General features: G+C 44.4%; 1 protein-coding gene across 1 annotated transcript; it reads right to left on the bottom strand.

Moving 5' to 3' along the window:
• Positions 1-5454: 5454 nt before the first annotated feature.
• timp2a (TIMP metallopeptidase inhibitor 2a) lies at positions 5455-18625 on the bottom strand. The gene is made up of 5 exons (XM_014213424.3): positions 18211-18625; positions 9025-9125; positions 8813-8921; positions 7995-8119; positions 5455-5950 (listed from the first exon to the last, which is right to left on the bottom strand). Exons 1-5 carry the CDS (start codon positions 18338-18340, stop codon positions 5753-5755), a joined length of 663 nt encoding a protein of 220 aa, XP_014068899.1. The 5' UTR covers positions 18341-18625; the 3' UTR covers positions 5455-5752.
• Positions 18626-23228: the final 4603 nt, after the last annotated feature.

Raw genomic sequence — 23228 nt, 5'->3', positions numbered from 1 at the left:
TGATGAGCTTGGAGGGCACTATGGTGTTGAAGGCTGAGCTGTAGTGGATGAACAGCATTCTTACATAGGTACAGTATTTCTCTTGTCCAGGTGGGATAGGGCAGTGTGCAGTTCAATGGCGATTGTGTCGTCCGTGGATCTGTGGGGGTGGTATACGAATTGTAGTGGGTCTAGAGTGTCGGGTAAGGTGAAGGGATATGGTCCTTAACTAACCTTGCAAAGCACTTCATTATGACAGAAGTGAGAGCTACGTGGCAATAGTCATTTAATTCAGTTACCTTCACTTTCTTGGGTACAGGAATAATGCTGGACACCTTGAAGCAAGTGGGGACAACAAACTGGGATATGGAGAGACTGAATATGTCCATAAACATTCCAGCCAGCTGTTCTGCACATTCTCTGAGGACGCAGCTTGGGATGCCATCTGGGCTGGCACCATGAATAGGATGGGGGGATGAAAGAAAGAGTGGCTTACTCACGTCAGCCATGGAGAACCCGAGCACACAGTTCTCATGAGTGACGGGGGCCCGCATCGGCGGCTCAATATTATTTTCCTCGAAGCAGGACAAAGGTGTTTAGCTTGTCCTGGAGCGAGGCGTCGGTGTACGTGACGTGGCTGGCTTTCTCTTTATAATCTGTGATTTTCTGGAGTCTCGTGTCTAAGCCGTTGAATTGACTCCACTTTGTGCATCTTCAATTGCCTTAATTAAGGAGGTCATAGCTGGTTCTGTTTGTACACGTCTATGTTCCCAGTCACCTTGCCATGGTTAAATGCGGTGGTACAGGATTTCAGTTTTTCTCGAATGCTGTCATCTATCCACAGTTTTTGGTTTGGATCTAATCGTCACAGTGGAGTTCTAATCGTCACAGTGGAAACAACACCCACTATGCACTTCCTGATGAACCTAGTTACAGAGTCAGTGTATCAATACTATTCTCACAGGGTTACCCGGAACATTTCCCAGTCCGCGCGATCAAAACAATCTTAAAGCATAGATTCCGATTGGTCAGATCAAGTTTCTGCCTATAGGTGGGGAGGAGCAGAATGGAGGCATGATCTGATTTGTCGAAGGGAGGTGAACAGTGTTTACTCCGACACATTGGTCCTGGTTAAGCAGGTAGGTGTTAAGAAGCGTGGTTTGGCGGGTCATATTTCGGGGGAAGCATGACTCGACCTTTGCCTCCCAAGCCCGTTGGGGAGTTGCAGCGATGATAGAAGATCGAAATTGGGGAATTTTTTTTTTTTAAATAAATAAATCAGCCTAATCGAGCTGTAGATTTCATCTTACATTCCAGTGTTCGAACTTGTAAACAAGGCTGCATGCGATTTCTCTTAACGTGACTCATTGTCCGCTTTAGGTATAATGCCAGGAGGTGTTTGTGGCTTTGACAGCTCTAATGCAGTCCCACCTCTGACACTGCCAGAACAACCGCAATGCGGATGTCGGCTAAAGTGGATCTGATTGAGTAGAGCCCTAAAACAGCCTGCTCTCCAGATGGCACCCTATACCCTATATAGTGCTCTACTTTTGACGATAGCCCGATATAGGGTGCCAAACCCTGTTCACACTTAAGTTTTCAACTGATGTAGAACGCATTTGGCAGTTGTGATGAGTTTTTTGCCAAAAATAACTTGAGGTAATATTTGAACCAGGCTATAACCTGGACAGTGAGACTAATGAGCAGCTCCATGCTGCCATCTATCCCACTGAGGTGTAATAAGTACTGGAGACTGTCCGCCCAAGATGTCTGCCCGATCCATGGACCGTCTATATCCGGGTTGCATCCGGTTTATACGGACTAACATCACGTGCACTCGGTGTGCACAGGGATCAGCGACGACATCATCACGTTATCCAAAAACATGGCAGACATTTGGATGAATATAAAATGCTAATATCTTAGGCTATAAGCGATAGAAAAATTATCTGCCTCAGTGACAATGAATTGAATAATTCAATGGATGTTTTGTGCACACATTTCAAATCTGACATCTCTATATGACCGTCTATGGAAATTGTCTTTCAGTTAAAACTGCACTACCGAAGCATAACTGTAGGAGCAGTCAAAACTGTGCTTCTAGACCGGAACCCTGGCCCCTTGATCTAGCCATTGTTTTTGGTTTGGATAAGTTCTAATTGCCACAGTGGGAACAACATTCTCTATGCACTTCCTGATTAAACCAGTCAGTGTATGTTGATACTATTCTCATAGGTGACCCGGAACATTTCCCAGTCCATGTCATCAAAACAATCTTGAAGGATAGATTCCGATTTGTCAGACCTAGTTTCTGCCTATAAGTGGGGAGGAGCAGAATGGAGGCATGATCTGATTTGTCAAAGGGAGGGCGGCCTTGTAGCCAACCCGGAAGGGAGAATAGCAATGACTAGCGAGTCCTCGATGCATTTGGCGGTTGTGAGACAACGGAGAGTTTTATGCACAGAAATAAATGTGAGGTAGTATTTGAACCAGGCTAGAACCTGGCCAGTGAGACACGACAGCTCCATGTTGGCCACCATACATGTTCAACAAGATTCTTCACCTATTTACATAACGTATTGTCACACCAAAATATCAATTCCCTGAGCAGAAAAAAAGCAGAACATTTCTTGAAACGTATTAATCTATGTTAGCATTTTCAAGCCTTCTGATACATTTAGAATGGCATTTCCAACATAAGGCCACATTATTGACCACTGCAAGAATAACAATCAGCATCCAAAACCATTTATTAAGATCATGAAAAATTTCAGTATACTTTATTCTTTTGAATGAAACCACAAGCATGCTCAAGTCTAAATTGCCCTCCCTGTTCTTTAGGTCTTTCACCAGAAAAAGTGCTTCAAGTACTCCGTGCAATTTGGGATGCAGGCTCTGTTTTCAGACGCAAAACAGCGAGAATCTCTATTTAGTCAGCACCCTTTAGTGGTGCAACATGGGAAACACTAAATCAAGGGCTGATAACTACCAACAGCACTGAGACACACACAGAGAAAGTTATTATTTCAAAGGTTTGGTTTTATTTGATAATACTGTTGTATATTTTTGTACATTGGCTGAACGTCCACAAGGGACTTACACAAAGCACTAAACACATGCATAGTCTGGTTGTCTTCACACTCCACCTCCCTCTCTACACCCACAAAACCCTTCCCTACCAACTTAGCACGTGTACATCTGAAAGCATTGGATAAGGTAGAAGAAATATGGTGCTCAAAACCAAGGGATTGCCTTCTGAAAGATAGAACGGGCACCATGTTTCTTACATCCAATCCTCTTTAGATCTATGCAAGTGCCTTTCTTGCAGGTAGGCAACTAGGGGTGAGATTCACAGGAGGTTGGTGGCACCTTAATTGGGGAGGACGGGCTCTTGGTAATGGCTGGGGCGGAATGAGATCAAATACATCAAACACAGTTTCCATGTGTTTGATGTCATTCCATTGACTCCGTTCCAGCCATTATTATGAGCCGTCCTCCCCTCAGCAGCCTCCACTGGTGAGATTCTTTCTCTCACATGCTCCCAGCGCAAGAAGACTTTCACCACTTTAAAGAGAAAGACAGACTTGATAGGGGGGAAAAAATATATATAAAAATCATGTAATAGATTTAACGCTGGAAAACTAAATGTACTGAAAATGGAAAGTCCACTTTTAATTTATGCTTCTGTTATTCCATCATACTTTAAATCCAAATGAATATAATATAGCAATCTACTGAGATCTGAGTAGTATGTGCCCGTCTCAGATCTCAGAAGATGCCATTTCTTTTTGATGTGGTTTCCTGAGAAGTTACACTTCTCCAGGCATTGTGAGATCTGACCACCTGCGCAATGCAACTGACTGCAGTTAAGACGACCTGGAACGTGGCCTGGCTGTCTGGTTGAGTCCCATAAGACACCCTATTCCCTTTGTAGTGCTACTTTAAAAAAACAAATGGAATCCCTTTTTCTCCCCAATTTCGTGGTATCCAATTGGTAGTAGTTACAGTCTTGTCTCATCGCTGCAACTCCCGTACGGACTCGGGAGAGGTGAAGGTCCGAAACACAACCCAACCAAGCCGCACTGCTTCTTGACACAATGCACATCCAACCCGGAAGCCAGCCGCAGCAATGTGTCAGAGGAAACACTGTACACCTGGCGACATGGTCAGCGTGCACTGCGCCTGGCCCACCACAGGGGTCGCTAGTGCGCGATGAGACAAGGATATTCCTGCCGGGCAAACCCTCCCGAACCTGGACGACGCTGGGCCAATTGTGCTCCGCCCCATGGGCCTCCCAGTCGCGGCCGGCTGCGACAGAGCCTGGGCTCGAACCCAGAATCTCTGGTGGCGCAGTGTTCTAAGGCACTGCATCGCTAGCTGTGCCACCAGAGATTCTGGGTTCGAGCCCAGGCTCTGTCGCAGCCGGCCGCGACCGGGAGGCCGCGTTGCAGTGCCTTAGACCACTGCGCCACCCGGGAGGCTTCTAGTGCTACTTTTGACCAGGGCCCATATAGTGCACTTTATAGGAATAGGGTGCCATTTGGGATACACAGTCTGCCTGACTGCAGTACGATATTAAAAACACTATAGAGAATCACACGGTTTGGTCTTTACTGGAATTCCTCTTCAAAGTGCAAATCTAGTTCTAGATCTAATGATGCAAATAATAATTATAAAAAAAAAAAAAAAGTATATGCATAGGTACTGTACAGCAATCTAGGGGGAGTGGGTGGAGACAGTGAAGTTGTTGAGTCTAGAAGGGGCATCGAGGGGAGGGGGGGCATAGCGGTGATGGTTATGGGAGGGGGTGCAGGGGTAATATGTGATACCATAGGCATCCATCTCTGTCACATGCCATAGACTGGTCCGGTGAGACATGCATTCTGGAAGGTTCTTTTAAAATGTTGTTATTCCCATATTTGTCTCTGACTGGGATGCTTTGGTTAACTAACAAAATGAAATGCAACCATTTATAAAAACTAAACACCTTTCTTACCAAATGTCTATTAGAACAAGCTGGGAAGTCCCGCCTCACCATCAATCTGATTGGTCCTAACAGCATGGTTATGAGAAGCAACAAATAGCGTTTGACTAGTTAAAAAGAAAAAAGGCATCTTGGAATATGGCTTTGAAATCAAACAGAATGAGGAAACAAGTAATGTTGAGCCATTGAATAGATATGGAGTCGTTCTAACCTGGGTAGTTTGACAGGGGTAGAGAGTGCACTACTTTTGACCTGGGCTCTGTTGCCATTTGACATACCCCCCAAAAATAAAAATGATCTGTCCTCCTGACGCCAGCCTCAGGGGGATGTGACATCATCATCTCCACACGACCAGTATATATGGGTCTTGTGACACTAAATAGCTACACAAACATCCTGAGCCCCTGTCTAGCGCCTTCCCCTAGCCTCTAACCCTTCTGTGTTTTGCAGTCCTGAAGGAACCGGATGGGTGTAAGCAATATGACAAATACCATTTAGGGGGCTAGGTGGAGCCATTACCATACTATTAACATATCCAGTCCCTTTAGGTCTGCAAACACAAGGGGTAGTAGCTAGGAGTTGTTTTTGGACCAGTAAACTATTAACCGAGCGCTCTTAAAATCATTCAGCTTTGCCTCATTATATTTTATATGTGTATCAAATTAATGTTGTCCTTCATACAGATTATTTTCTCCCCTAATATTTCATAAAATGTTGTTTAGAAACATTTTTATTTTCTTTAATCAGGTTGTGCAGTGGGCCACTGGAAGGGGTAGGGGCAGAAAGTGACTAGGGGTCCTCGATGTCCAGGAACTCCTTCTTGGGCGGAGTCACACCGCGATACCAGGAACAGGAGCCGTCGGCCCTCTTGACGCAGGTGTAGTGGTTAGCTTGGCGACCGTGCACCTGCTTCTCTATCATCAGGTCTGTCCACAGACACTCCTCTGGAGCAGAGATGGCACAGGGCAGGGAGGGGCAGCGCACAATCTACACAGAGAGAGAGACAGATATACAGGTTAAAAGGACCAAGTACCTTACTGTAATAGATCTCCATTTAAAATGGGCAAAAATACAGTGGAAAGAAAAAGTATGTGAACCCTTTGGAATTACCTGGATTTCTGCATAAATTAGTAAAAATGTGATCTTCATCTTAGTCACAACAATAGACAAACAGTGTGCTTAAACTAATAACACAAATTATTGTATTTCTTGTGTATATTGAATACATAATTTAAATATTCACAGTGTAGGTTGGAAAAGGTATTAGGCTAATGACTTCTCCAAAAGCTAATTGGAGTCAGGAGTCAGCTAACCTGGAGTCCAATCAATGAGACGAGATTAGAGATGTTGGTTAGAGCTGCCTTGCACTATAAAAAACACTCACACTAAGTTTGCTATTCACAAGAAGCATTGTCTGATGTGAACCATGCCTGGAACAAAAGAGATCTCAGAAGACCTAAGAATTGTTGTCTTGCATAAAGCTTGAAAGGGTTACAAAAGTATATCTAAAAGCCTTGATGTTCATCAGTTCACGGTAAGACACATTGTCTATAAATGGAGAAAGTTCAGCACTGTTGCTACTCTCCCTAGGAGTGGCTGCCTGTAAAGATGACTGCCTGTAAAGATGACTGCAAGAGCACAGCGCAGAATGCTCAATGAGGTTAAGAAGAATCCTAGAGTGTCAGCTAAAGACTTACAGAAATCTCTGGAAGATGCTAACATCTCTGACAAGTCTATGATATGTAAAACAAGAATGGTGTTTATGGGAGGAAACCACAGAAGAAGCCACTGCTGTCCAAAAAAACATTGCTGCAAGTCTGACGTTTGCAAAAGTGCACCTGGATATTCTACAGCGCTACTGGCAAAATATCCTGTGGACAGATGAAACAACAGCTGAGTTGTTTGGAAGGAACACACAACACCATGTGTGGAGAAAAAAAAGGCACAGCACACCATCAAAACCTCATCCCAACTGTAAAGTATGGTGGATGGGAGCATGGTTTGGGGCGGCTTTGCTGCCTCAGAACAGATTTCTATCAGATAGAAAAAAATCATCCAAGTTTATCAAGACATTTTGCAGGAGAATGTTAGGCTATCTGTCCACCAATTGAAGCTCAACAGAAGTTGGGTGATGCAACAGGACAATGACCCAAACACAGAAGTAAATCAACAACAGAATGGCTTCAACAGAAGAAAATACGCCTTCTGGGGTGGCCCAGTCAGAGTCCTGACCTCAACCCGATTGAGATGCTGTGGCATGACCTCAAGAAAGTGGTTCACACCAGACATCCAAGAATATTGCTGAACTGAAACAGTTTTGTAAAGAGGAATGGTACAAAATTCCTCCTGACTGTTGTGCAGGTCTGATCTGCAACTACAGAAAACATGTGGTTGAGGTTATTGCTGCCAAAGGAGGGTCAACCAGTTATTAAATCCAAGGGTTCACATACTTTTTCCACCCTGCACTGTGAATGTTTACATGGTGTGTTCAATAAAGACAAACGTATAATTGTTTGTGTGTTATTAGTTTAAGCAGACTGTGTTTGTCTATTGTTTTGACCTAGATGAAGATCAGATCAAATTTTATGACCAATTTAAGCAGAAATCCAGGTATTTCCAAAGGGTTCACATACTTATTTGTGCCACTGTAGCTTTTTAGCAAAAAAAAAAAACTTGTTCTTAAGCAAGAATTTTGCTGTCAGAGTGGGGAGGGGAAAAGTAAAAACTAGCTATTATTATTGGCAGAGAGGTTTGTTATTGGTCTATTAACCAATTTGCACTGTAAAGCCGAAACTCCCGCCCAAGCAAACCTGCTGATTAGAAGGCCCTCTGTATTTTCAACCAGCAACTAACTGATAAAAATATAGATTAAGTTAGTTTTATAAAAAAAATGTATTGTACAACAGCTGATGAAACTATGATAGAAAACACATGGAAAACAGTATTGACTGCAATGGGCCTTTAAGATAGATATGGAAACCAATCTACCCCTTCCACATCACTCCTTGCTTCCTACCACCTCCCTCCCTACCTTGCAGTCACAGCCCATCTGATAGCGCTGAGTCAGACTCTTCTTCTGAGTGGGGCTCATGGACTCCCAGGGCGTGATGTAGTCACACAGGGTCACATGCATCTTCCCACCTGCCTCCACCTTGCCTACAGGGGGCAACAGAGGTAGAAAGAAAAGGAGGATGAGAGAGAGCGAGGTGGGGGGGAAAAAGAGAGGGGGTGGGGTAAGGAGAGGGAGCGCGAGAAATAAAGGTTCTCTAAAACAGCAACAACAGATGTGGTTCTGAAACGTGATAACTGAGTCACTGAAATCAGACAGCAGCTTTTATTTTACTCGCCTCCCCCCTCTTTAGATCGGGGCAGACATCAATAAGAAAATGGAGAAGAGGTGGTGAGGAGAGACGAGAGGGGTGAGTTGTTGAAATGCTTGTCGGACAGAAACTGGTTTTCACCATACTGAGGTCCGTCCGTAGTCCTAAAGAATCCAGAAGAAGGAAACGCTAGCCTCAGCAGTTCCTGTTCTGGTGTTCCCTGTAATTAAGCTGAGTGTGTGTGTAGGGAAACCAGAGCGTGCATGATCTAATGCCCCTCTGTGTCCCTCTTTATGTCTACTCCGTCTGTTCCAGTTGTGCTCACTCAGCACCATCTAACATAGCCTCATCCCAGATCTGTTTGTGCCGTCTTGCCAACTCCTATGGTCATTGTAATACCAATAACCGTAGGAGTAGGCACGAGAACACAAACAGCTCTGGGATCAGACTACTTCTAGCACACAGCGGAGGGAGAATATTCCGCCATGTCATCAGTGTCTGGTCAGGTCAGACAGATGACTAGCCTTACCGGATATTAGGTACTCCTTCTTGCCGCTAGTATCCAAGGTAACGCCACACACAGCAGAGACTGGTGAAGTGAAGATCGCCTCAATGTCCTGGTCAGGACCCTTAAACATCTATAACACAATCACAGGTAAGGGGTTAGATGAACACAGGTCTTATATCTAACAACCCCAGGTCAGGGGGGGGGGGGGTTAAAGTTCATGGATGTATTTTCACCTTGATCTGCTTGACCTCATACTGGATCCTCTTGATGGGGTTCCCATAGATATCATTCCCAGTATCCACCTCCTTCTCCCCCACCACCTTCGCTCGGATCACTGCAGGGAGACAGATATGGGGTCAGAGGACATCAACAATACACACACACACACACACACACACACAAAGCAAAGCTTCTGTTTGAATACTTCCCTCAACAGTACAGCTCGTTAACCACCTGCAGATGGAGCCCAGGCAGCCTCTACAGCAGCTTGTAGTTCCTACATCAATAAACCCCAACACAACCCACAAACAACTTTGTGTTGACCGTTTCAGGTTGTGAACTAGCCGCCAGTACCATTCCACATCACATCATGATTTGTTAGCACATATTGGCAGGGAGGGATGTGTGCTTTCACTGATAAACAAGGGAGTGATTGAGGCACATTATCAAGGAGAGAGAGCGTGCGTGACAGATAGCGAGAGAGACAGGGACAGCGATAGCAAGAAATCAGAGAACACAATGTAGTGACACTGAAGAAAGGATAGAGGACAGAAAGTATGAATGAGCTGTAGTTCCTGTGTGTGTGTTAAACACCTCTCAGACTACATCATGCTTCAGCTATGGGAAGGGAATGGAAAATATGAGCAATACGCAATAACGTAAAATCACCAGAAACAAACAAACACACACTCCACAGGGGTGACTGCCATTGCTCTACACCCTTATGTTCTCTTCAGGGCATGGAACAGACAAATACAGAGGGGTTCACTGCTCCCCCCGCTCTCTCTTTCGCATGCTTTTCTGCACATGTAACCACTTCAAGTTCATACACATGGCGCTGACTGAGGCTGATGCAAAACACACACGCCAGCGGTGTACCTGGCTGGCTCCCTCTCCTGCATTCCGTGGAGTTTTTCCCCTCTCTCGTTTCCTGACCTCATTCAGGCCCAGAGGCTAATGAGCACTAAGGACCCTGGGTATACAACAGGGTAGAGAGAACGAGTGATACATTTTTGGGGGATACCGTTACATATCGGGATAATATTTGACAAGATATTGCGACATTGTCAAAACGATATATTATTTTTGCGCTAGTTGGCTGCAGTATTTGTTTTATGCATTTCCATGACTGATCCAAACTCGTTTTCTCGTGGCTTTCTTGTCCCTCTGCAGCAGACATACAGTGAGCAATTTGTTTGGACTATGGAATCGCAATACAGTCACAGTATTGAGTTGCAATACATATAAAATTGTGAGAATAGCAATACATATTGTATCGGCACCTAAGTATCGTGATATCGTATCATGAGGTCCCTATCAATTCCCAGCCCTAGAGAGAACGCTCAGCTCAGGGAAAAAAAAGTGTAGGGGCGGCAGGTAGCATAGCAGTTAAGAGCATTGGGCTAGTAACCGAAAGGACGAGAGTTCAAATCCCAGAGCTGACTAGGTGAAGAATCTGTCGATGTGCCCTTGAGCAAGGCACTCAACCCTCCTGTAAGTCACGCTGGATAAGAGTGTCTGCTAAAATGTAAAAGTGATGTGGGACTGCTGCCTGTTTAACGACTTTTGCAGGAATTATGTTGTTTTCCTAAATAGGCACCATTTCCCCCCTTGCTATTTCTTAACTAGGTCGTATGAGCACCCCATGTTGAGAGTGCAGCAGAAACTCTAGGGTAGCAGAGAAAGCTAAGGAGGTTAAAACACACATCATAGCTACGCTGAATTACTTATACATCACCAGCACTAAGCAATGTCTTTCCATGAAAACCATCCTGAGTTCACCCAACCCTACCTCCACCACACTGTCCATCCCTCTCCCCATTAGAGCAGTGGTTCTAGGGGGTGACATGGCCTCCCCCGTCCCAGCCCCTGCTGGAGCAGGCTGGGAAGTCCCCTGTCTTTCCCAGGGAATAAAGATGTAAAATTAGCTGTAAGATAAATCTGGTGCAATGCATCACTTCCCACTGGTTGATTCAACATTGTTTCCATGTCACTTCAATTAAATGACATTGAACCAACGTAGAATAGCCATGTGCCCAGTGAGTTCTCACTTCAGAGTGATGCTTTTGTTATACATTGTCCCTGTCCAAATAAACGTAATAAATAAGATCTGCCTACAAGCTAGACATGGGAGCAGGGACGTGTGTGTGACACCAGAGACAAATGTTAATCACTTAGCTGTTAGTGTCACTACTCTGTGAGTGTGTGTGGGCTGTAGAGGATACAGACTCAGTGTTCTGTCAACTGGCGTAGTACACACACCATCCTCTCCCTCTTCTTATTTCCTCTGAACATGGATGGGAGCATAGCTTAAGCATATTCTTGGCCCCTCTCTGCAATCTAACTAATTTAGATGAGCTTGGTGGGACTGCTACACTAAGAGGTATGTACGTATGCTCAAAATGACCAGGACACAGAGGGATTCTGAAGAGGAGCGAACACTTGAAAGTCAGAGTATCCCGCCCTGTAAGTCAATAGTGTGTTTATTTAATTTAACTAGGCAAGTCAGTTAAGAACAAATTCTTATTTACAATGACGGCCTACCCTGGCCAAACCTCAACCGGACGATGCTGGGCCAATTGTGAGCTGCCATATGGTAGTCCCAATCACGGCCGGTTGTGATACAGCCTGGAATCGAACCAGGGTCTGTAGTGACACCTCTAGCGCTGAGATGCAGTGCCTTAGACCGTTGCGCCACTCGGGAGATGTTTGAGAAAGATGATCATAGAGGGAATGGTCAGAAGGATGGGAGGGAAAAAGAAAGTTTGTGCCATTTCCATGGATATTTGTGAGAAGTCCTTGACTTTGTTTTTTTCTTTGGTGTACCCAAAACTGACAGCCAGATGTTATAAGCTACCAGATTAATGCATTAGAGAGAGAAAGAGATGCATACATTTCTTTGTGGTGTATGTGTGTGTACTGTATGTCTGTGCAGTAGTGTGTGTGCACAGCACCCATCCCACTGGGCAGAGATGTAATTTCAATGACTAGTTTTGATTTACACTGAACAAAAATATTAAACGCAACATGTAAAGTGTTGGTTCCATACGCATAAAAATATTATTTAGCTCAGATTTTATCCACAAATTTGATTATAATCAGGAGGCTGAAGAAATTTGGCTTGGCACCTAAAACTTTTACAGATGCACAATTGAGAGCATCCTCTTGGGCTGTATCACCGCCTGGTAAGGCAACTGCACCGCCCACAACCACAGGGCTCTCCAGAGGGTGGTGCAGTCTGCTCAACGCATCACTGGGGGCAAACTACCTGCCCTACAGGACACCTACAGCAACCGATGTCACAGGAAGACCAAAAAGTTCAAGGACAACAACCACCTGAGCCACTGCCTGTTCACCCCGCTATCATCCAGAAGGCGAGGTCAGTACAGGTGCATCAAAGCTGGGACCGAGAGACTGAAAAACAGCTTCTAGCTCAAGGCCATCAGACTGTTAAATAGCCATCACAAGCATATTAGAGGCTGCTGCCTAGACTTGAAATTACTGGCCACTTTAATAATGTTTACATATTTTGCGTTACTTATCTCATATGTATATACTGTATTCTATCCTACTGTATCTTAGTCTATGCCGCTCTGACGTGTTTATTAAGAATATATAAATATTTGGACGAGCAATCCAAAGTAAAGGAATTGTTAGATATTACTGCACTGTTGGAGCTAGAAAACAAGCATTTTGTGACAACCGCAATAACATCTGCTAAACACTTGTACATGTGACCAATAAAATGGCATCCGTGTTAGTGAGCATTTCTCCTTTACCAAGATAAGTCATCCACCTGACAGGTGTGGCATATCAAGAAGCTGATTAAACAGCATGATCATTACACAGGTGCACCTTGTGCTGGGGACAATAAAAGGTCACTATAAAAAATATGCAGTTTTGTCAGAACACAATGCCACAAGTTGAGAGATTGTGCAATTGACATGCTGACTGCAGGAATGTCCACCAGAGCGTTTGCCAGAGGATTGAATCTACCATAAGCCACCTCCAACGTCATTTTAGAGAATTTAGCAGTATGTCCAACTGGCCTCACAACCGCAGACCACTTGTAACCACGCCAGCACAGGAAGTCCACATCCAGCTTCTTCACCTGCGGGATCATCTGAGCCCAGTCACCCAGACGGCTGATGAAACTGTGGGTTTGCACAAGAATTTCTGCACAAACTGTCAGAAATTGTCTCAGGGAAGTTCATCTGCTTGCTTGTCGTCCTAACATTGGTCTTGACCTGAATGCAATTTGGTGTCGTAAGTGACTTCATTTGGCAAATGCTCACCTTCGATGGCCATTGGCACGCTGGAGACGTGTGCTCCTCATGGATGAATCACAGTTCAAATGTACATTTTAGTCATTTAGCAGACACTTATCCAGAGCAATTTACAGGAGCAATTATGATTAAGTGCAGATTTTTGACCTAGTTGGCTCAGGGACTCGAAACAGCGACCTTTCGGTTACTGGCCCAACGCTCTTAACCGCTAGACTACCTGCTGTCTGTATCAGGCATATGGAAGACAACGTGTATGGCATCATATGGGTGAGCGGTTAGCTGATGTCAACGTCGTGAACAGAATGCCCCGTGGTGGCGGTGGGGTTATGGTAAGGGGCAGGTATAAGCTACGGACAATGAGCACAATTGCATTTTAGTCGATGGCAATTTGAATGCACAGAGATATCGTGACGAGATCCTGAGGCCCATTGGTTTGCCATTCATCCGCTGCCATCACCTCATGTTTCAGCATGATAATGCACAGCCCCATTTCGTAAGGATCTATACACAATTCCTGGAAGCTGAAAATGTCCCAGTTCTTCCATGGCCTGCATACTTACCAGACACGTCACCCATTGAGCATGTTTGGGATGCTTTGGATCAACGTGTACAACAGTGTGTTCCAGTCCCCGCCAATATCCATCAACTTTGCACAGCCACTGAAGAGGAGTGCTACAACATTCCACAGGCCAAAAATCAACAGCCTGATCAAGAAGGAGATGTGTCATGCTGCATGAGGCAAATGGTGGTCACACCAGATACTGACTTGTTTTCTGATCCACGCCCCTACCTTAAGGTATCTGTGACCAACAGATGCATATCTGTATTCCCAGTCATGTGAAATCCATAGATTAGGGCCTAATGAATTCATTTAAAATTGACAGATTTATTTATATGAACTGTAACTCAGTAAAATATCTGACATTGTTGCATGTTGACTTCGTATTTTTGATTAGGGTACATTTGGTTAAGTTGTCAACTAACTTGAATTCAACAAATGTCACCATGTAAAAAATAAATAAATACGCAATTCCCTTATGTTAATGACTTTTTGAAACTCCAATCTTTTTCACGTTGATTCAACGTTATATTGATTTTTGTTGCTGAAGTAACGTGGAAACAACGTTGATTCAACCAGTTTTGTCCCCAGCAGAATCTCTTTGAAGTGGTCTGTGTGTCTGTCTGTTGCTATCCCACTGCATTAGTTTGGTGCGGAGCGGGAAAACCCCAGAAACATTCCTGTCATTCCTCACAGCTACACCCCTCAGAGGAAGGAGGGAAAGAAGAAAGGAAGATAGAAAGAGAGAAAGAGCGAGAGAGGACTGGTGTGAGACTGTAGTTCTGAGAGGGATTCTAAAGCAGAATTTATACTACCCTCCTTAGTCTCCCTTGCTCACTCTCTTTATATCTTCCTCTCATCCTGCTGTGCCACGTCCACAAACCAGGCGATACTCCTAGCCCCACAGCAGACGCTGAAGCACTGGAAACTCATTAGGGGACTGTGTGCAGTGTTTACCCTGTATTAATTTAGCAGCACCACACCGCCACTGCTAAATTGTTGCTGCCACACAACCCCCCCCCAAAAAACAGAAGTATGTGGACACCTGCTCATCAATCATCTCATTCCAAAATCATGGGCATTAATATGGAGTTGGTCCCCCCCTTTGCTGCTATTACAACCGCCACTCTTCTGGGAAGGCTTTCCACTAGATGATGGAACATTGCTGCAGGGACTGGCTTCCATTCGACCACAAGAGCATTACTGAAGTCGGGCACTGATGTTGGGCGATATGGCGTTTCATTCATCCCAAAGGTGTTCAATGGGGTTGAGGTCATGGCTCAGTGCAGGCAAGTCAAGTTCATCCACACTGATCTCGACAAACCACTTCTGTATGGACCTCGCTTTGCGCACGGGTGCATTGTCATGCTGAAACAGGAAAAGGCCTTCCCCAAACTGTTGCCACAAAGTTAGAAGCACAGAATTGTCTAGAATGTCATTGTATGCTGTAGCATTAAGTGTTCCCCCGTCAATGCTCCAGTCCAATGGCGGCGAGCTTTGCGCCACTCCAGCCGACGCTTGGCATTGCATATGGTGATCTTAGGATTGTGTACGGCTGCTAGGCCATGGAAACGGATGGAAATTTCATGATGATGGCAGCGGAAATTTCATGCACTCGGCAGTCCCGTTCGTTGAGCTTGTGTGGCCTACCACGTCGCGGCTGAGCCGTTGTTGCTCATAGACGTTTCCACTTCACAATAACAGCACTTACAGTTGACCGTGGCAGCTCTAGAGTTCAACCGGCTTGAGATGTGTGCACACAGTCAAACGTTGACACACCTACTCATTCAAGGAGTTCTTTAATTTTACTATTTTCTACATCAAAACTATGAAATAACACATATGGAATCATGTAGAAACCAAAACAAAATTAAAAAATATATATATATATATATATATATATATATACACATTTTTTTTTTTCAAACAAATCAAAATATATTTTATATTTGCTTTTCTTCAAAGTTGCCACCCTTTGCCTTGATAACAACTTTGCACTCTTGGCATTCTCTCAACCAGCTTCTCCTGGAATGCTTTTACAACAGTCTTGAAGGAGTTCCCACATATGCTGAGCACTTGTTGGCTGCTTTTCCTTCACTCTGCAGTTCAACTCATCTCAAACCATCTCAATTGGGTTGAGGTCAGGTAATTGTGGAGGCCAGGTCATCTGATGCAGCACTCTCCTTGGGCAAATAGCCCTTACACAACCTGGAGGTGTGTTGGGTCATTGCCTGTTGAAAAACAAATGATAGTCCCACTAAGCGCAAACCGTCACACCTCCTTCATGCTTCATGGTGGGAACCACCCATGGGGAGAACATCCGTTCACCTACTCTGCGTCTCAAAGACACGGCAGTTGGAACCAAAAATCTCAAATTTGGACTCATCAGACCAAAGGACAGAGTTCCACCGGTCTAATGTCCATTGCTCGTATTTCTTGGCACAAGCAAGTCTTCTTATTTGTGTCCTTTAGTAGGGGTTTCATTGCAGCAATTTGACCATGAAGGCCTGATTCACGCAGTCTCTTCTGAACTGTTGACATGTGTCTGTTACTTAAAAACTCTGTGAAGCATTTATTTGGGCTGCAACTTGAGGCTGGTAACTAATGAACTTCTCCTCTGCAGCAGAAGTAACTCTGGGTCATCCTTGCCTGTTGCGGTCCTCATGAGAGCCAGTTTCATCATAGGGCTTGATGGTTTTTGCAACTGCCCTTGAAGAAAATTTCAAAGTACTTCCAGATTGACCTTCATGTCTTAAAGCAATGATGAACTGTCATTTCTCTTTGCTTATTTGAACGGTTCTTGCCATAATATGGACGGTCTTTTACCAAATAGGGCCATCTTCTGTAAACCACCCCTACCTTGTCACAACAAAACTGATTGGCTCAAACGCATTAAGGAAAGAATTTACACAAATTAAACAAGGCACACCTGTTAATTGAAATGCATTCCAGGTGACTACCTCATGAAGCTGGTTGAGAGAATGCCAAGGGTGCAAAGCTGTCAAGCCAAAGTGTGGTTACTTTGAAGAATCTCAAATATATTTTGATTTGTTTAACACTTTTTTGGTTACTTCATGATTCCATGTGTTATTTACTAGTTTTGATGTACTAACTCTTTTCCACATTGTAGAATGATAGTAAAAATAAAGAAAAATCCTTGAATGAGTAGGTGTGTCCAAACTTGACTGGTACTTATAAATAAAAACACACACAAAAACAATTGTTTAATATAAAACTTTGGGATGGGAAAACACTTTGTGTACACTTAAATGAGTATAACCAGACAGCCTTTGTAGAAAAGATGATAATTTTTTTTTTTTTAATATAAGGTCAATCATTCAATCTTTAAATAAGTTGAAATCACCCCAGAAAAAGCTCAAGCAATGAAACCAATTGATTTTGTTTGAGCATAAGAACACAGAATTAGCCATGGCAAAATGTGTAGAATTGTAGGAAAGTAGCCCCTTTTGATCCAGAAAAAAACCTTGCTTATTTCTAATAACACACCTGCCTGATAATATTGTATGGTGCCATGTACAGGCTACGCTAAGAGCCTTAATCATTTTTTTGCCAATATTGGGCTCATTTTTGGGCCGGGATTATAGAGTTGGTGTTGGCATCATTCATGTTCATTCTCTGGAGTAAAAAGCACCAGAAATGAGCTTCACAGTCCTACCAAAAACGATAAATAAAAAAAATAAAAAAACACATTCCGGGGGGCATGTTCCCTTGACCCTGCCAGCTCTTTGCCACCACATGCAAAAAAAATAATCTAGGAGAAACAATGGTATGCATGTGTCACCTCTGTTACTATCAGACCCTGTCCTACACCTCTACAGAATTTTAAGGTGGAGACAATGCAAGCCTTCAGATCTCTCAAGCAAAGTTACTAATCATCTCCTGCTTACATTTGAGGTTGGAAATTGGTCAATCAATTCTCATCAGTCAACAGGAAAACAGCCAGTGTGGAAAAGGGTGGTTCCATGTCATTGCAGCAAACCATGACACCAATAATCTCAGATTGTTATGAAATTAGTTAAAAAACAAAATGTTTCCAGAATGCTTGTTTTAATATAATTTGATGAGAAATTAAGCTGATTGATTGCACCCAAATTGGCCATTTTAACATAGTCAATAAATATAGTACCAAACATCCGATTTGGACCCAACTTTTTCTAACAATGAGTAAGACCCTGAAGAAGTGACCAACTCTGCCACCAGTGTAGCGACTTTGGGAAAACAGACAGAACTGGCAAGCACACTACTACCTTAAGGACCAGACCTCTTGACAGAGGCTATAGTAATGACGCAACAACAGAAGGTACACGTGAGGGCGTAACCTGTCAATCACTTACCTACGTCCGCGTTACAGAAAGCCTGTTGCGGGTGCACGGGTGCACAGCTGCAAGCTTCCACTAGCTCCTCTGCCCGCCACAAAATCAGTACCGTCAGCGTACAGAGGACGCCGTTAATTGACAACGCCATTTTCTCCCGCGTTGTTTACCTTCCTTTGAAATGCGGAAAAAAAAGTGTCCCTATTGAGAGTGAAATCCGCTGAGCGCTGTCTGTGTGCGTACTCTATCTGTGTGTGAGTACAGCTACAATGAGTGTGTTGCTCCGAGACCAATGACAAGAATAACGGTTGAAGACCGCAGGTCCTGGGTCCCCACACGCAGTTTAGCAGTTCTGGGCAGGAGGAAACGAAAATCCACCTTTAGAACGTCGTGAAAGAACCGCTGCTGCACTGTCCAACAGTGTGACCGTTCACTGGAGTCTGTTGCTCTTCCTTTCGGGATCAGCTGGGTTTTAAGGCTGCTGCATGTTGGACTCCTCCCCCCTCGGTAACGATTCGTCCTGCGGTAGGCACTGAAGCCCTACGTTCTAAGTTTTCCTCTCTTCATATTCTCCTCTCTTCAGAATCGCATCCCTCTTCTCCGTCTGTAGCTGCTGCTGACGTTATCAGCATATTCAGAGAGAGAGTGAGAACATTGTAAATACCGCCAATATGTATCTGTTTATTTACAGTGAAAATATTCATACCCATTGACTTATTCCACATTTTGATTACATTATTTTTTATCTCACCCATCAACCCACAACACCCCATAATGACAAAGTAAAAAAAATTGTTAGATTTTAGCAAATTTATTGAAAATGAAATACATACATATCTAATTTACAGAAGTATTCTCACCCCTGAGTCAATACATGTCAGAATCATATTTGGCCGTGATTACAGCTGAGTCTTTCTGGGTACATCTAAGAGCTTTGGACACCTGTATTGTACAATATTTTCACATTATTCTTTTTTTAATTCTTCAAGCTCTGTCAAGTTGGTTGTTGCTCATTGCTAGGCAGCCATTTTCAAGTATTGCCATATATGTTCAAGCCAATTTTAGTCCAAACTGTAACTAGGCCACTCAGGAACATTCAATGTCATCTTGGTAAGCAACTCCAGTGTATATTTGCCCTTGTGTTTTAGGTTAGTGTCCAGCTGAAAGGTGAATTGTCTCCCAGTGTAACGCCCTGGCCATAGAGAGGGTTTTTTTGTTCTTTATTTTGGTTAGGCCAGGGTGTTACATTGGGTGGGCGTTCTATGTTCTTTTTCTAGGTTTTTTGTATTTCTTTGTTTTGGGCCGTGTGTGGCTCCCAATCAGGCACAGCTGAAGTTCGTTGTTGCTGATTGGGAGTCACACATAAGGAGCATGTTTTTCCTTTGGGTTTTGTGGGTAATTGTTTCTGTTGAGTGTTTTGCACCTGACAGGACTGTTTGGCTGTCAGTTTTCTCGTTTTGTTTTGTGTAGTGTTCTTTATTAAATTAAAATCATGATGAACACTAACTCCGCTGCGCCTTGGTCTACTCTCTCCTGACAGCCGTTACAGAATTACCCACCACAAGAAGACCAAGCAGCGGAGTAAGGAGCAGAGCAAGGTTAAGAACCAGGAGAAAAGCTATCTGGAGTCGTGGACTTGGGAGGAAATCCTGGATGGGAAAGGACCATGGGCTCAAGCGGGGGATTATCGCCGCCCGCAATGGGAAATAGAAGAGTCGAGAGCTGAGAGGCGCTGGTACGAAGAGAGGGAGCGCAACGGACACGGGAGGCAGCCCCAAAACATTTTTTGGGGGGGCACACGGGGAGATTGGCGGAGTCAGGCGGTAGACCTGAGCCAACTCCCCGTGCTTACAGGAGGCAGCGCAGTACTGGTCAGACACCGTGTTATGCGGTAAAGCGCACGGTGTCCCCAGTACGCGTTCATAGCCCGGTGCGCTATAGGCCAGCCCCCCGCAAGTGCCATGTGAGTGCAGGCATCGAGCCAGGACGGGTTGTGCCAGCTCAGCGCGTCTGGTCTCCAGTGCGCCTTTTCGGCCAGGGTATCCTGCACCGGCTCTGCGCACTGTGTCTCCAGGGCGCCCAATGCCTGCTCTCCGCCCGTGCCGGGCCAAAGTGGGCATTCAGCCTGGAGTATGGGTAAAGAGCGTCAAGTCTAGAACTCCAGTGCTCCCCCACAGCCCGGTTTATCCTGTGCCTCCTCCTCGGACCAGGCCTCCAGTGGATCTCTCCAGCCTGGTCCGTCCTGTGCCACCTCCCAGGGCTAGGCCTCCAGTGGGTCTCCCCATCCTGGTTAAGCCTGTGCCTCCTCCTCGGACCAGGCCTCCAGTGGGTCTCCCCATCCTGGTCCGTCCTGTGCCGCCTCCTAGGACTAGGCCTCCAGTGGGTCTCGCCAGTCCGGAGCCGCCAGAGCCGCCCGCCAGTCCGGAGCCGCCAGAGCCGCCCGCCAGTCCGGAGCCGCCAGTATTGTGTGTTGACCAGTGACACAAAATCTCAAGTTAATCATGAAGGCCTGATTCACGCAGTCTCCTCTGAACAATTGATGTTGAGATGTGTCTGTTACTTAAACTCTGTGAAGCATTTATTTGGGCTGCAACTTCTGAGGCTGGTAACTCTAATGAACTTATCCTCTGCAGCAGATGTAACTCTGGGTCTTCCTTTCCTGTGGTGGTCCTCATGAGATCCAGTTTCATCTTAGTGCTTGATGTTTAAAAAATAGAAATATTCTGGCTGTCACAAGGGGTGTGAATACTTTCTAAAGGCAATGTATCTTGCCCCACTATTCGTACTATAACTATTTGCACATTGCTAAAATACTGTACATAGCTGATAATACACTGAACAAAAATATAAACACAACATGCAACAATTTCAAAGATTTTATATGAGTTACAGTTCATTGAAATAAATTCATTAGGCCCTAATCTATGGAATACAGATATGCATCTGTTGGTCACAGATGCCTTAAGATAAAGGTAGGGATGTTGATCAGAAAACCAGTCAGTATCTAGTGTGACCACCATTTGCCTAATGCGTTGTGACACATCTCCTTCGCATAGAGCTGATCAGGCTGTTGATTGTGGCCTGTGAAATGTTCTCCCACTTCTCTTCAATGGCTGTGCGAAGTTCCTGGATATTGGCAGAAACTGGAACACGCTGTCATACACGTCGATCAAGAGCATCCCAAACATGCTCAATGGGTGACATGTCTAGTGAGTATGCAGGCCATGGAAGAACTGGGACATTTTCAGCTTACAGGAATTATGTACAGATCATTGCGAAATGGGGTCGTACATTATCATGCTGAAACATGAGGTGATGGTGGCGGATGAATGGCACTACAATGGGCTTCAGGATCTCGTCAGGGTATCTCAGTGCATTAAAATTTCCATCGATAAAATGCAATTGTTTCATTGTCCATAGCTTTTACCTTCCCATACCATAACCCCACCACCCCCATGGGGCACTCTGTTCACAATGTTGACATCAGCAAACGGCTAGCCCACACAACACCACACACTGTCTGCCATCTGCCCGGTACAGTTGAAACTGAGATTCATCTGTGAAGAGAACACTTCTCCAGCGTGCCAGTGGCATTTGCCCACTGAAGTCAGTTACGACGCCGAACTGCAGTCAGGTCAAGACCCTGGTGAAGATGATGAGCATGCAGAGGAGCTTCCCTGAGACAGTTTCTTACAGTTTGTGCAAAAAAAATTGGTTTGCAAACTCACTTTCATCAGCTGTCAGGGTGACTGGTCTCAAGACGATCCCGCAGGTGAAGAAGCCAGATGTGGAGTTCCTGGGCTGGTCTGGTTACAAGTGGTCTGCGGTTGTGAGGCTGGTACGTACTGCCAAATTCTCGAACATTACGTTGGAAGAGGCTTATGGTAGAGAAATTAACATTTTAGAGTGGCCTTTTATTGTCCTCAGCACAGGGTGCACCTGTGTAATACCATGCTATTTAATCAGCTTCTTGATATGCCACACCTGTCAGGTGGAAGGATGATATTGGTAAAGGAGAAATGCTCACTAACAGGGATGTAAACCAATTTGTGCACAAATTTGAGAGAAGTAAGCCTTTTGAGTGTATGGAACATTTCTGTGTTCTTTTATTTCAGCTCATGAAACATGGGACCAACACTTTACGTGTTGAGTTTCTGTTTTTTAGTATACAACACTTGAAATGTCTATCTTTTTGAAACCTTGTTTACTGTTAATTTCTAATAGTTTTTTTGTTGATGTTGTTTTTGTTTCTTCTCACTTTTGTTTATTGTTTATTTAATTTGCTTTGGCAATGTATACATACAGTATGTTTCCCATGCCAATAAAGCAAATTTGAATTGAACAAGAGAGAGAGAGAGGCCCTCTGAAAGGTCAGAACAGTAGGGGTTTTCTTTTGACCCCGCTGTCCCTGACCTGATAGAGATAGAGGTCAGGATTTACATCAGGCTTTCGACACTGCGGCTGTTGGTCACCAGAGTTAGGATTTAACGACCAACAGTTGACCTTTAAAACAGAATATGTTGACGTACATCTATGACAACAGTTGAATGTATGGAGACACCACTGGAAGTGACACATAGTATGACAGACAGTTCAGAGGTACAAATATATGTCACTGTCACCATGGAAACTACAACAGGGCTGAGTCAACCCAATCCAGACAAATAACCTTTTAACCCTGCAGAATTTATCTTTCCCCCTTTTAAAAACACATCTATGACAACAGTTGAATGTATGGAGACACCACTGGAAGTGACACACAAGACATAGTATGACAGACAGTTCAGAGGTACAAATATATGTCACTGTCACCATGGAAACTACAACAGGGCTGAGTCAACCCAATCCAGACAAATAACCTTTTAACCCTGCAGAATTTATCTTTCCCCCTTTTAAAAACACACACAAGCACATACACACACGTAAAAACAAAGTGCTGCTGTATAACAATGCAATATAGTGGCGTGATTATCTGGATGTCTCTGTTGGTGTAGCTGATGTGCAGGGTGTGTGTATGTATGTCTTTGTTTGTGCGTGTG

Source organism: Salmo salar, chromosome 01 (genome assembly GCF_965601325.2).
Source record: "Salmo salar chromosome 01, fSalSal1, whole genome shotgun sequence".
In the NCBI taxonomy this organism is placed as follows: Eukaryota; Metazoa; Chordata; class Actinopteri; order Salmoniformes; family Salmonidae; genus Salmo; species Salmo salar.
The sequence above is the reverse complement of the archived record's forward strand: the minus strand, read 5'-3'. Positions and strand labels throughout refer to the sequence as shown.